At 37.5% G+C, this 13,868-nt stretch overlaps 1 protein-coding gene across 1 annotated transcript in view; it reads right to left on the reverse strand.

The window, feature by feature from the left end:
* C7 (complement C7) overlaps window positions 1-10,895 on the reverse strand; it is a 58,787-nt gene extending 47,892 nt beyond the window's left edge. The window contains exons 1-4 of the mRNA XM_061393641.1: window positions 10,698-10,895; window positions 4,660-4,715; window positions 3,027-3,102; window positions 150-291 (exon numbers count right to left, since the gene is read on the reverse strand). Coding sequence (XP_061249625.1) covers window positions 150-291; window positions 3,027-3,102; window positions 4,660-4,715; window positions 10,698-10,703 — 280 coding nt within the window. The 5' untranslated portion in view covers window positions 10,704-10,895. The remainder of the gene's footprint in view (window positions 1-149; window positions 292-3,026; window positions 3,103-4,659; window positions 4,716-10,697) is intronic.
* Between the last annotated feature and the right edge of the window lie 2,973 nt (window positions 10,896-13,868).

The following is a 13,868-nucleotide window of genomic DNA, read 5'->3' on the forward strand; positions in this document are numbered from 1 at the left end:
AATATGCCAATAAAAATCCAGCTGATTCGGGGGAAAACTGGTATAGGCTAATATAAATGCAGTACAACTCAACAAGTATATACTGAGCAAGTTAAACAAATAACATTTGAATTTACCCTCTGCGTGCTGAGCCTATGAGAAGCAAATACCTGAGAAACACCTGAAACGTTCTCCACATCCCTCTTCTGTTGGACATCCTCGAGTAGGTTGACACGGTTGTGTTTCAAAAGCACTTCCCACACAGGAATGGCCGCCGTATTGTCCATAAACAGCAATTGACCGCCTGCGAGTCTAAATACAAAACAAACACATTTCCATTATCTCCAGGTTCCTTTATCTGAGAAATAAAATCTGAGATAAATTAATACATTTGGAGACATGACATTTATAAAATTTTTCTGGTGTACTACAGAAGTAAAATGTCCAAAATCAATGAATCCAGAAACCCACTTGTCTTTGAGTCTGGTGACATGGGTTATTATTTCTAGAGCACTCCCAGTTTATATTTATGCTTAGGGTTGAGTGGGAAAAAAAATAGTGAATCTTTAAGAAAAAATTCTGGATAGAACTATAAGCAAAGAGATCACAATACAGAATGATTCATTTTTCACCAAAGCAATGTACCAAGGGTTAGCTAGAGAAGGTGAAGTGAGTTTGGCTAGAGGAAAAGTAAGGGTACTGGAAAGGGGGGCTAAGATGAAGTGGCGTTAGGCAAACCTTTAGAAAAGTGCTGGAAATTGATTTGAGCTGAACCTTAAGCCTTCTTCAGGAAGGCAAAACAGTCCAGAGAAAGATAGATATAGGCTACCATGAAAGTCAAGTTTACAAAACAGAAGCCTAAGTGGTCCACAGATGAAGGTACATCTACAATGAAACTTCACTGGAAATCCAAAATCACTGATCTGTGAAATTAGAAATATATCAAATGCACATGCTGGGGGTGGGGGTAAAAAAAATTAGGGGAAATCACTAAGCCAAATGTGAAAACTAATTCATCCTAAACTTCATTTACTCAATATGAAGACATTTATCTAGTGTTTAAACAAAAAGAAAGATCTACAAAATCCTTTTCCTCTCCAAAGGCAATCAAAGGCACATCTTTTAAGCCTCTTATCCATTTATTAATCTTACCCATTAATAAAAATGGGCAAAATCTGAGATTTCAGGAAGTTTAAACCTTGAGCAAAGACCAATAGGGAAGACTATATGTATATAAACCAAGGTTGCACCTATTCATTCATCCTAAATTGAGATGACATGTAATTTGAACTTTGAGCAGGTCTGCGTCAGCCTGGGCCTGGTTCTGGCCCATTTCATTGCACCTAAGCAGAGAAGTCATGGAGGAATGAGTGAGGAATGGAGCTCAGTACAGTTTCTCAGCTACGTTTTTAGTTTCTGTATTTAGTAGAAGACATCTCTTATACGTGGCTTAGAACTGTGTGCTTTTCTGAAGTTCCAGAGCACAGATTGTGTTGGTGTGCAAGCAATGTTTTCCTGCTCCACAGACAGCAGCATGACCTTGATGGCTGCCTACTCTCAGCGTCTCATTCTCACCTGTCAAATTCTGATCTCATGACCTCATTTTCATTTTCACTTGTCTCCTGGGTGAAAATTCTGTTTTTATAATCTGAGCATGATGACCTTCCCTCAAAACAATTACTCATATGAAAAGTACCTTCTATCTACCTCTATTTAATGTTCTTTCTTAACTTGTTTTTAAATTCTAAAAGTGTTTCCTGAGGTTGGTGTTTGTTTGAATTTTGTCTTGTTATTCATGTACCTATTTGCCTGTAATCAGAGTTGTCATCTATTATATTTGCCAGAAACCAAATTCTACACTTGTGTAATTTATTTTGTAAATACCTATCATGTAGATACTAAATAAATGCTTGAAAATTGTGATAATGATGATGCTTCCAAACATAAATTATCTTCCATAATATGGTTCTTTTAGTACTTCTAAATGATTTTTAAACACACATTTTTATCTAAACTGAACCACTTTTAAAATGCTTTACAAATATCAAATCATGTTGTATACCTGAAATTAATGTTACATGTCACTGTATCTCAGTAAAAAAAATTTAGTCATTCAAATGTTCAGAACCTTTGAAACAGCATTATATTTTTTAAATTGTCCTAAGATGATTATCAGAAAAAAGACATATCTATATACAAAAATGTTCATTAAAGTTTCATTCATAATTACAAAACATGTAAGTAAACTAAATCTCAAACAATAAGAAAATGGATAAAGAAGATTGGTATATTCATATAATGGAATATAATACAGCTGAATGCATACTGATAGCATAATATTAAGTTAAAATAGTAGAATACAAAATCATGAACAAATGACCCTATTTTAAAAATCATTAGCACACAGAAAGAATAAATACTAAAATGCTAGTATATTGATTTCTTCTAAATGGTAGAATTATGAGTAGCATTTTCTTTATACTCTTCTATGTTCTCTCCAATGAATAATTTATAATAAGGAAAAAGTAGACATTTTAAGGGTGCTCTATAAGCTCCAAGTCAAGTCAGGTTTTTTATTTATATTACTTTTGTACTAAACTTTAAAACATTAAAAAATGTTTGACTTTTCATGGTCATTCACTATTTGTTAGATAAAATGAAGCAACGATTTTGCTACTCTTAGTGTTTGTTTCAAATGAAAAGTTGAATCCAGGAAATACGAAATTTTGAATTATTTACTGACTTCATTTCAAGCTATTCTATTTCTCTGATAATGAAAGAATAAGTGAGTAGCTTTTAGCTTTTCTCCCGTGTATATTTCTAGGCTCAAATGTAAGATTTAGAAAAGTTCTTCAAGAAAAATGAGAATGCAAAAAAATTTTACGATAACATTAATTATTAAATAAATCATACTTTTCCCCTTCAGAATTACTAATTACATTTTCAAAAACCATACAAAGTAATATTCAAAAGTTAATGTCATTTTGTTCATACCTAAGCTATTTTGGCATATGAATAAAAAATACAAAGTTTTCACATGGTCCTACCTGAGTCTTGGTACAACCATTGCATTCTGACCAAGGAGCATAAGAACCCCATTGGCAGTTGATTGGCGAGGAGGCACTGTCATAGTGTTGAATTGTCCATTATAAAGCCGATAGAAAGGTAAGAGAGAAGACATAAACAATAGTCAAGAATAGTCAAAAGCAGTCAAAAATTGTGAAGCAATTTTTGCTTCACCAAAAGGATCTCAAAATACATTTAAAAATATCTAGGAAGGGCTCACTTTTTCCGAGATTTATTAAATATCATTTATAAGATATCTAGAATGTTCCAGGCACTATTTAGATCCTAGAGCTACAGACATAAAAGAGATAGGCTAGGACATCCCTGATGGTACAGTGGATAAGAACCCACCTGCTCATGCAGGGGAAGCAGCTTCCACCGCTGGTCCGGGAAGATTCCATTTGCCTCTGAGCAACTAAGCCTGCAAGAGGTAACTGCTGAGCCCACAGGCCACAACTAACTGAGCCCAAGTGTTGCAACTACCAAAGCCCGAGCGCCTAGAGCCTGTGCTCAGAAACAAGAGAAGCCACCAAAATGAGAAGCCTAAGCACGCCAACAAAGAGTAGCTCCTGCTCACCCCTAGAGAAAGCCTGTGTGCAGCAATGAAGACCCAGAGCAGACAAAAATAAAATAAATAAATAAATAATGTTTTACAGTGAAATAGTATACTGATCATTGATTGAGGAAAGGAAGAAGATGTAGATGTATAAACAAATAATTATAACACAATAATATGATCACAATGTGACTGTGACCAGCACATTCTCAGTCACTAAGTCATGTCCCACTCTTTGCCACCTCATGGACTACAGCCTGCCAGGCTTCTCTGTCCATGGGATTTCTCAGTCAGGAATACCTGAGTGGGTTACCATTTCCTTCTCCAGGGAATCTCCCCAACCCAGGGATCGAACCCGGGTCTCCTGCCTTGACAGATGGACTCTTTACCACAGAGCCACCAGGGAAGCCCCATGATCACAATGCAATATAGCTAATTAGATAAATTTACTAACAGAATTGTGTACATTATGATGTGTTGTGGAAATACAGATAAGAGAATGTCCAGAGGAGGGGTATAAGTGAGAACATAGGGAAGGAAGGTGTTACAGCCTTTAAGTGATTCTGGATGATGAAGAGTTATACAGAAATTTAACTGAGAGACAGTAAGCTGTAAAATGACCACATGAGAGGTAGGAAACCAAAATCTGGCAAAGGCTAAATGGATGAGAACGTAGCTACACGCTCCCCCTGTTTATTGAGGCCACTTTCTCAAGCGCACACCCAAGTACAATAGGGGCAAGTTGAACTCAAATAATTCCACTCAGATAAAATACACGTGGAAAATGGTGAGCTGACTCACAATGCTTACAATGCAGAAAATCTTGTGGTGTTTTTAATCTTTAGGTTTCTTCCTCACAAGGAATAAAATAAAGTAAAGTAAGAATAAGAATAAAACATGCTTATTCTATCATTGTCTTTTCTGAAAATGTGGAAAGAAACAAAGTGTGTGAGGGAAAAACATGCTCACACTGCAATGTAAAAATCAGACCATAGTTTCCTCAAAATAAATGAAATAACTCTTAATGATTTCCACACACAATCCAAAAAAATTCTCACCTTGAAAAAACTTGAAACTCTCCTATAAATCCCACCAAGAAGAATAAAGTTATTGCCTAGGAGGGAAAAAAAAACAATAAAGCAATATTTGAGCTTGCATTGCTTTAATGAGTCAAAAGTGAATACATTTGTACAAATCAATAGTTGTGAGTTGGGAATAAAAAGAGTGAAAGAATCATGGAGAAGCTTGATGATTCTGCTCATCTTAACAATTTTTCATTTTAAATAAAAGTTTAATACAATTATCTTGAGCTCACCTCCCACTGTTCATTTCTGTAAAGACTACTAGGCACTAGATGATATTATAGACAAATAAATTGGAAAGACTCCCTAAAAGTTAAATATTCACAAACATTTTTCTAGGGTCCAATCATCTTTTATTCCTTAATCCACACTCCTTTCTAACTTTGGTACCATGAGAACGCCGGAATAGAGAAAGCCTAGAAACAGCAGTCCCAAGGGTTGAGGAGGTAAAAAGGAACCAGTTTCCTAAATGGAAAAATCAAAAGTGGAGGTGCATAGCTAGCCAGAGGAACCAAGATACTCATCACAATCCCTAGTTCTATAGGTGGTACCCAAACACAACAGAGGCCTTTTATAATCATCTTTATGTGATAGGGCAGCCTAAACACTGAGCATCTGACAGGCTACAAAATTGTATGCAAAATGTAATTTATATTTCATTCGAAAATCAAATGTGTCTTAAAAACAAATCTAGAAAGAAACATAATAAAGGAAAATAGTTTATTTCTGGTTGTGAAATTATAGGTGACTTTCATTACCTTATTTTTACTTTTATGTATATTCCTACTTTGACAACTGAAAGGGTAAGGGAATACAATTCAAATTTGTACTAGAGACTCTAAGAATATTAAATGCCTTCAGTTCATAACCTAATATGTGCTGTGCTGTGCTCAGTTGCTTCTGTTGTGTCTAACTCTTTGCGACCCAACGAACTGTAGCCCGCCAGGCTCCTCTGTCCATGGAATTCTCCAAGCAATAATACTGGAGTGGGTTGCCACACCCTCCTCCAAGGGATCTTCCCAACCCAAGGATCAAACCCACGTCTCCTGCATTGCAGGCGGATTCTTTACCCTTGAGCCACTGGGGAGGTCCATATCCTGGGATAACAGTCCTTAAATCATCTCACCCCACATTTTAACAGACCAGTATTCTTTCTCTTCTCTTGACCTCTCCAAACCTCTTTTCTCTCAGTAGTTGTGGAATGGCTTCTCATCTTTTCTTCCAGACCCTTCCACTCACCTTCTTAAATCACTCATCCTCTTAGTAGGTCTCTTCCTTTCAGTTATAAAATCCTAGTTGCCTATTCTGCCTTTTATAGTCCTACAAACATTTTAGCTTATATTCTGATTAGCTTAACCATAAGGGCTGAGAAGTAACATAGCCGTGAGCACCCCAGAAATGCGAACAACGGTGGGAGAGGCTACAGATATTTTCTGATTTTTCAACAGATATGTGAAGCACATAATGTAAAGCAACAACTTTAAAAGGTTCTTTTGTTCTTAATTTTAAACTATACCTTTTTTTTATTTTTCAACACTATGTCTTTACTTGTGCTGTGTCAACTCATTTTTCCTGCCCTTGGGCGAGTCTATCTCACAACTTTATTAGTCACTCCCAGTCCCTAATAGGGGCTTCCCTGGTGGTTCAGACAGCAAAGAATCTGCCTGCAATGCAGGAGACCCGAGTTTGATCCCTGAGTCAGGAAGGTCCTCTGGAGAAGGGAATGGCTACACACTCCAGTATTGTTGCCTGGAGAATTCCATGGACAGAGGAGCCTGGTGGGGTAGCAAAGAGTCAGACACAACCAAGCAACTAACACTTTCAGTCTTTAATGTTATCACATTTTCAGAAAATAAAAATTCTGAAACAATCTAATAGTACAATTTCAATTTATCATCCAATTTTAAATATCTCTCCTATTCCCCAGTTCTTGTGGGAAGGGTGGCGTCCACTTCAAAAAATCCCTCCCTTTTATTCTCCTGCTTCCCTTCCCCACCTCCCCAGGATGCCTCTGTCTTCTTCAGAGTCAGAGCAGCAGGAGTAAGAGGGCAAGAGCAAAAAGGCTCTTGCTCGATCGATGCAGCCGGAGTCTGCTGACGGTAAATCAGACTGTCCTGGATGTTTGAATGCCAGCTGTCTGTCCCTCACAGTGTTTTCATCATTCTTTGAATATCACTCCTTTGGACATCTACAACCACTGCCCTCTGCCACAAATGATTCATCCCTTTGTTCATCTCTCTTGACTCTCACCATTGTCTGCTTACTGATGCTACCTATTGGGGTTGCTTCATCCTGCAAGTGTCTCTCAGGGAGTCCCTGACAACCCAAGCCAAGCCCTTCTCCAAAAGTCCACATCTGATCCATGGGATACCTGCATATCTTCTTGTCCTGTCAGGATGTAACTGATACTGCTATGTTGATTTTGCTAAACGCAGGGCAGTCAACCAGTCTGTTCTTTTAGATTTTCTCAAATGCGAGTAGGGTGTACATCCCCCTCCTCCAATGAACATAAACTTGCCTACTCTTGAGGATGGAGATGGCCAAAGGGTCACCAAACAAATTTAGGGCTACTTTTTGGTAACACTGCATTGAATGTGCAATATTTCACTTTAAAATGTGAGGCTACTGAGCATCTCTTATTCTTGGCCTTTGACTCTCAGCCAAAACAGGCGTCATGAAAAAAATCCATCTTTACATTCTACCATGTATTTTTTTTTAATGTCAACGAAGTTTTAGGGTATTCACTTTCACCAGAACTAATTTTGCCACTATTTTCCACATGTGCTATGTGCTCTGGCATGTCTGACTCTTTGTGACCCCATGGTCTGCAGCCTGCCAGGCTCTTCTGTCCACGGGGATTCTCCAGGCAAGAATACTGGAGTGGGTTGCCATGCCCTCCTCCGGGGGATCTTCCCAGCCCAGGGATCAAACCCAGTTCTCCCACACTGAAGACAGATTCTTTACCAACTGAACCACCACGGAAACTCATTTCCTCGTATACATATTATAACCCATGAAGATCTGCTTATCACTAGTTCATGAGTTATACAAGCTGAATCTTTATCCAAAAGAATTTCTTGAAAATTGGCTAGCTGGGCACCTGAAAATGAAGCCGTTACCATTCCTTGCCTTTGGAAGGAGTATCTCATCAAATGACAAAACAATTACAAATTAATAAACAAATTAATGACAGAAATAGACATACATCTGAGTTAACTCTATAAAAGAATCCCTTAGTTGAAAAGATAGAGGACTTCCCTGGTGGTCCAGTGGTTAAGAATCCGCCTGCCAAAGCAGGGGACATGAGTTCGATCCCTGCTCTGGGAAGGATCCCACATGCTAACGGGCAGTTAAGCCGGTGCACCGCAATTAGAGAAAGCCCTCACACAACAACGAAGACCCAGCACAGCCATAAATAAATAAATAAAATTTGAAAAAAACAAAAAAGATATGGTATCTTGGCAGTGTGTAATGTAGCTAAGCTGGGGCCACATTTCCCAGAATTCTCTTCTCTTCTTCTTTATGACTGAATAAGCATTAGGTCTGCTTCCTTCCTCTAACATTTTCCAGCTACACCACTGTCTCTATGCTTCTAATTTCTCCACATCTGGCCTTTTACATTTGTCTGTCAAACCATGAGCCCATTCAGGGTAAAAATAAAACACTAATTTCTGTAGCATGCACTGGGTTCCAAATGTCCAAATTCCAGAGGAAAAAAACTATGGAAAAATTCAATCTAATTTCTTAGCATACCCTAATTAATATGTTGATCAGTAAATTTAGAACATAGGGTACCATATAGAAGAAGAAGGGGTTAGATTCTTAAATAAATCTTATTTCATCTTTGTTAGAAATTAACATCAATTTGTAACACTAGCAATAAAGAAATGCAAAATGACATAATAATATGATTGAGTACTTAGTAGCCATTCGAAGCATGTTATAGCTTTATCAATGACAGAAGAACATGCTTATGATATAATGAGTAAAAAGATTCAGATCTAGATTGATAAAAATGTCATAAAATATATCTTATACATATTCATTTTAAAGTCTGAAAAGAAATAGATTAAAATGTTGACAGTGGCTATCTCCAAGTGGAGAAATAATAGATATTATCTTCTTTTTGAACTTAATTACCAAGATGGTAGTGCTATAATCTGGCAAGGGACATTTTTAAAAGACACAAAGGCCATCACAGTATAATTGGTATAAGATGGGTGATGACGTCAGGTCAGCTCTGGGTGTGGCGAGGAAGCAGAGAGACCATCATCTGAGACGTCATTGTGCTTGACTTCATCCCAGCCGCGTGAGAATCATGCTTCAGGTTTACAAACCCCAGGTCCATCTCAGTCCAGGGATGAGAGAGTGAAGGTCTGGACCACAGTTAGATCAAAGCGAAGCCCTTTTTGCTCTAAAGTCCTGAAACACTTCAGAACCAATTATATCCTATCCAAGGGATACAAAGAGTACCACCTGGGACCACCTCTCTGAATTCAGTTCACATGAATTGGGGAAAAGACAAAAGAATAGTCCTTCTTAAAGGCCAGACTTGGAAACCATAGTGTATCACAAAAGCATACCCTTCAGATTTACTGTAAAAATATGAGTCTCTACTCTCAAATATAGGTGAGAACTCTGAATGCAGTTCACAAAGAAATCATTTATTTGTTGATATTTTATCAACGAACTGAAAGATAAAAGTAAATATATTAACCCGGTAGAAAAATATCATAATAATCAATGACTATGAACCCATCTTTAAATACAAAACAATTATTTATACAAAATACAAAATACAAAACAATTATTATACAAAACAATATCTCATCATAAAATAAATAAGGAAATTGACTGATAGTTAATACAAATATTAGGAGAAAGTATACTAGCTAGATGACTCTAGGAAAGGCATCCTGTTCTAAGTTATCAAATGTTCTAAATTTTTAAATAAAAATACAAAACAGACTGATAGAGATTAGATTATATCATAATTCTAACTTTGTATGGTTACTTGGCATTCTAACATTAGACAAATCAACTTTGTGATTTGTGTTTAATTTTCAATGACTTAATTAAATGCAATTTTGCACATAAATACTCAAGACCCATGTTTCCATCCTCCTCCATCCCCCTGGAAAGTGAGCACAGATTCAGTATTGTAGTTAGGCAGCATAGTGACAGCAAAAGCAATCTAGCAGCTGACAGGGCTGAGAAATTACTGCTCCAGCATTAGAATGTAAAATTTTAAAAGTTTAAATACAAAACTTTGCAATAATAAAATTGCAGTAGTAGGTTCAGCTTATGTTTACATCCCAGAAATATAGTTTATGATAGTTATATCTATCTTTGGTCCTAAATTTTTTTTTTCTTAACATTCAGCCATTTGCATTAGGCCAATATGTGTTTTTGGTAACTCTTTAGCTTCATTCCATTTATCTGTATCTTCTGCTTTTACAATCCTGATCCTTTCATCCAGATTCCAAATTCTAAAGTTCCAAATTTCCAAATTCACTCTTCTATAAAGCTGTTCAGTTCAGTTCAGTTGCTCAGTTGTGTCTGACTCTTTGCAACCCCATGAATCGCAGCACGCCAGGCCTCCCTGTCCATCACCATCTCCTGGAGTTATAAGTCAAATCACAGGGATTCATTGCATGACTCCAAATCAAACAAACAAAATACATTGGAGAGAATTTTTCCCTAAGAAATAACAGTTGTGTTATTGTATTTCTTAACAGCTTTCTTGGGACTTTCATAAACACTGCTTCCAATCTCTGATTCCCAGACCTCTAAACCAATAAAATAAACTACAAGAAAAGAAAAAGAAATTCACTTCAGCTGAATTGTTAAATATATTTAATTAAGGATTTCTTATAAGTCACCCTCAGAACTTTCTCTTTTCTATTTTCCCATGTATTTTCTTTTTTTTTTTTTTAATTTATTTGTTACCTAAGTAAACCTTACTCCCTTTAGAGTTAGCTCTGTTCACAAAAGTAATGAAGTTATTATCTTACCTTCATGTTTGGGAAAACATTCAGGGCAGCAGAGAGAAGGAAAATGTCCTCCTCCAGTGCCCAGTGAATTTTCAACAGCGGGAAGAGGCCAGCAGTCTACTCCCCGCCTGTCTCTCTCTGCTGGGGATTCACTTGGCATTCATATATAGAGCAAGCAGTTCCGAGACTTTGCTCCGACCCCAGCTGGGTTCTCTGGGGACACTGAGAACCTGCCCTGTACTTAGTCTGTGTCTTGAAACCAGATGCATCTTATCAATTTGCACAGGCCTTAGCTACAGTCAGCTGGGACTGTTTGGAAGCATAGCTCTGAGGAAACATCTGTAAATCAAGAAAAGCAGAAAATATTCTCACTTAAATGTTTAAGTGGTTTTCAACCAAAGGAGACTCTGTGTGAGACGAGCATAAGCGTCCTTCCTGTTTCAATTTATCACACAAAGCAGATGTGTTCATGATTCTCTAAAAGGGGGTTATACAGCAGACTTTGAGATTAGGCGCTGTGGAAGAAAAAACTTACATGCCATTCGGTCACTCAAAATGGAAATGGAAATTCTGGAATGGAATCATGTGTGTGTGTGTGGCCTAACACAATATAATATACATTTCTTCATGTGAAGAATGATCAAAAAGAGCATTGTGTTTTGCAAACATATTTAAAGGCATCACTAATTACCCCCAAGAATCTCCCTTAACCCTATGATATTCAGATCACTCCTTTGGAAAGTTCTTGTCACAATCATCATTTATGTCTACTTTGTCTTCTTCAGCTGCCTTGTCTTATTGTGCCAGATCCTCACTTTCCATGGCTTTGCATTGATTCGAGCAGTTCTCCAACATCATTTTCACAGATTTCACGAAAGGCTGCACTTTTGCAAGATTTCAGATTTTCTATTGAAGTTGAACTACAGTTTTATTTGCATGATTTGGCCAAATATTCTGATACTTGCTGTTAGAGACATAAGCATGAAGTGGGAAAGGAAAATTGAATTTAGAGTAATTTTATAACTAAACATTCCATTAGTGACTATTTTCCAGTTTTAATATTTTTTCTTTTTATATCTAAAATGTCTGAATAATAAAGAATGACCCCCACACACACACTCTCCCTTTATAAATTAATGGTGATCTTCCAGAGACAAAACTTTCCCATCTTTTGTTCAAGCCATTAGTGATTTGTGTGGAAACAAATTTTTGCCACTGAGAACCGGATGCTGATTCCTGAAAGATCTTTTTTTAGTTCAGCTCCAAGTGCACGAATTCCAAATGTTGTAGACTCTCCTTAAGCACGCAGTGTGCATTTCCAAGTTCAGTGGCTATCTTAGTTTGAGTTTCCCCAGAAGCAGATTCTGAGACAAGAATTCAATTGCAAGGGACTTGGGGGTTTTTCTGCTTTGGGGGTTTTGTTGTGTTTGGGGGAGTTGTTTTGTTTTATGAAATGAAGCGATCCTAGAAAGCACTGCTGAAGGATGAGGAAGTGAGACTGAGAAGGAAAGGAAGTCAATAAAAGGTATTTTAGCATGCAAGATGAATGTGTGTGCTAAGTCACGTCAGTCATGTCCAACTCTGTGTGACCCTATGAACTATAGCCACCAAGTTCCTCTGTCCATGGGATTCTCCAGGCACGTGTACTGGAGTGGGTTGCCATGCAGGGGTCTTCCCTCCCCAGGGATTGAATCCACATCTCTTCTGTCTCCCGTATTGGCAGGCGGGTTCTTTATCACTAGTGCCAACTGGGAAGCCCAGCATGCAAGATCCTGAGACAGTTACAGCTCAGTTCCAGTGAGGAAATCCGGGAAACACTGAAGAGCTCATTTAAGTTATTCCAACGAAGGGGTTAGGCTATATGTACCAACACCCTGTTCATCAATGGTTAAGGGTGGCTCCTGGACTCACTGAATCTCTGACACTTCCAGTTTGAACTAAGTGTAGGTTGAACATACATCTATAGCCAGGAAAAAAAAAAAAAAGACTTCCAGTAGAAAATTTCAGGTATTTTCAGTATTTTCTGGTATTTGCAGAATATCAACAGCACCTGCCAAAGTAGTGTTTCCATTCATTCGCTCATGCATTCATTCATTTGTTTATTCTAAATTCAACAAATATTTACAAAGGGTGCATAATATGATAGGCTGGGGGCTTTGACAGATGGAAGCCTTGAGTAACATCCTTCTTTATCTTCATAGCATATCCTTAGTACAGAGGATGAGTCATAAATACAAATGCAACTGCAATAATTTAGAATTTGCATTGTTCAGCTTCCAGAGACCATACTGCAGAAATTAAATCTAAAAACTTTACAAAAACTTCCTTTCACCAAGGGCTTTGCACTCACCCATTTCCACAGCTTTGCGGTCTTATGAACAGTGTTTTTTCTTTCTAGAATTTCAATGGAGAGCCATTGGAACAAAATTTTCAAGTATAGGTGGAAGCCACACTGTGGGAGATTTGATTACCAGCAAAAGCTGTGTGGACTTTATTCAAAGGATAATGGGAACTCACCCTTTGCAAGTTTTAAGGAAAGAATCAAAGTGATGTTTTAGGATGATTTAAACACTGGTAGTGTGCAGGCTAAATGGAAAGAATAAGGAGGGGAATCAGAAAGTGTGATTTGGAATTTATTTCAGTAATCAGACAAGGGGTAATCGAGGCCTCTTTTGAGAAGAGAAAGACAAAGGATCAGAGGTTTCATAGGGTTTAGTGATTGAAAGTAATCTCGTGTCTGATTGACTGAGAAAATTGGAAGAATTTAAGAACAAATTAATGAAGGAAGGAAATAGGAAACTGAAGAGAAAACAGTGGTTTTAGAAAAGGGACATTTTTTATTTTGGAGAAAGTATCCAACACAGAACTGGAAATGTAGATGTCTTCGGGGAAAAAAGTATCTTGGCAGAGGATACATAACTAAAGTCATAGGATGCTCATCACAATGAAGTCTAAAAGCACAAGAAATGCCCCTATTCTGGAGCAGGAAGAGGGGAAAAGCCAAAAACAGAGGGAGCGAGGTTACAGAAGGAGAAGGAAAACCAAACAATTCATTGTCAAGCCAGCTGAGGGAGATTTCAAGGCCAGGACAGCCAATGAAGACAAGTGCCATATGGAGGCGAAAGAGAGGGAATATTAAGGGAAGACCACACCGCCCAGCAATTAAAACATAATGTAAACATTGTGGATAAA

The sequence above is a fragment of the Bos javanicus genome, chromosome 20, assembly GCF_032452875.1.
Source record: "Bos javanicus breed banteng chromosome 20, ARS-OSU_banteng_1.0, whole genome shotgun sequence".
NCBI lineage: Eukaryota > Metazoa > Chordata > Mammalia > Artiodactyla > Bovidae > Bos > Bos javanicus.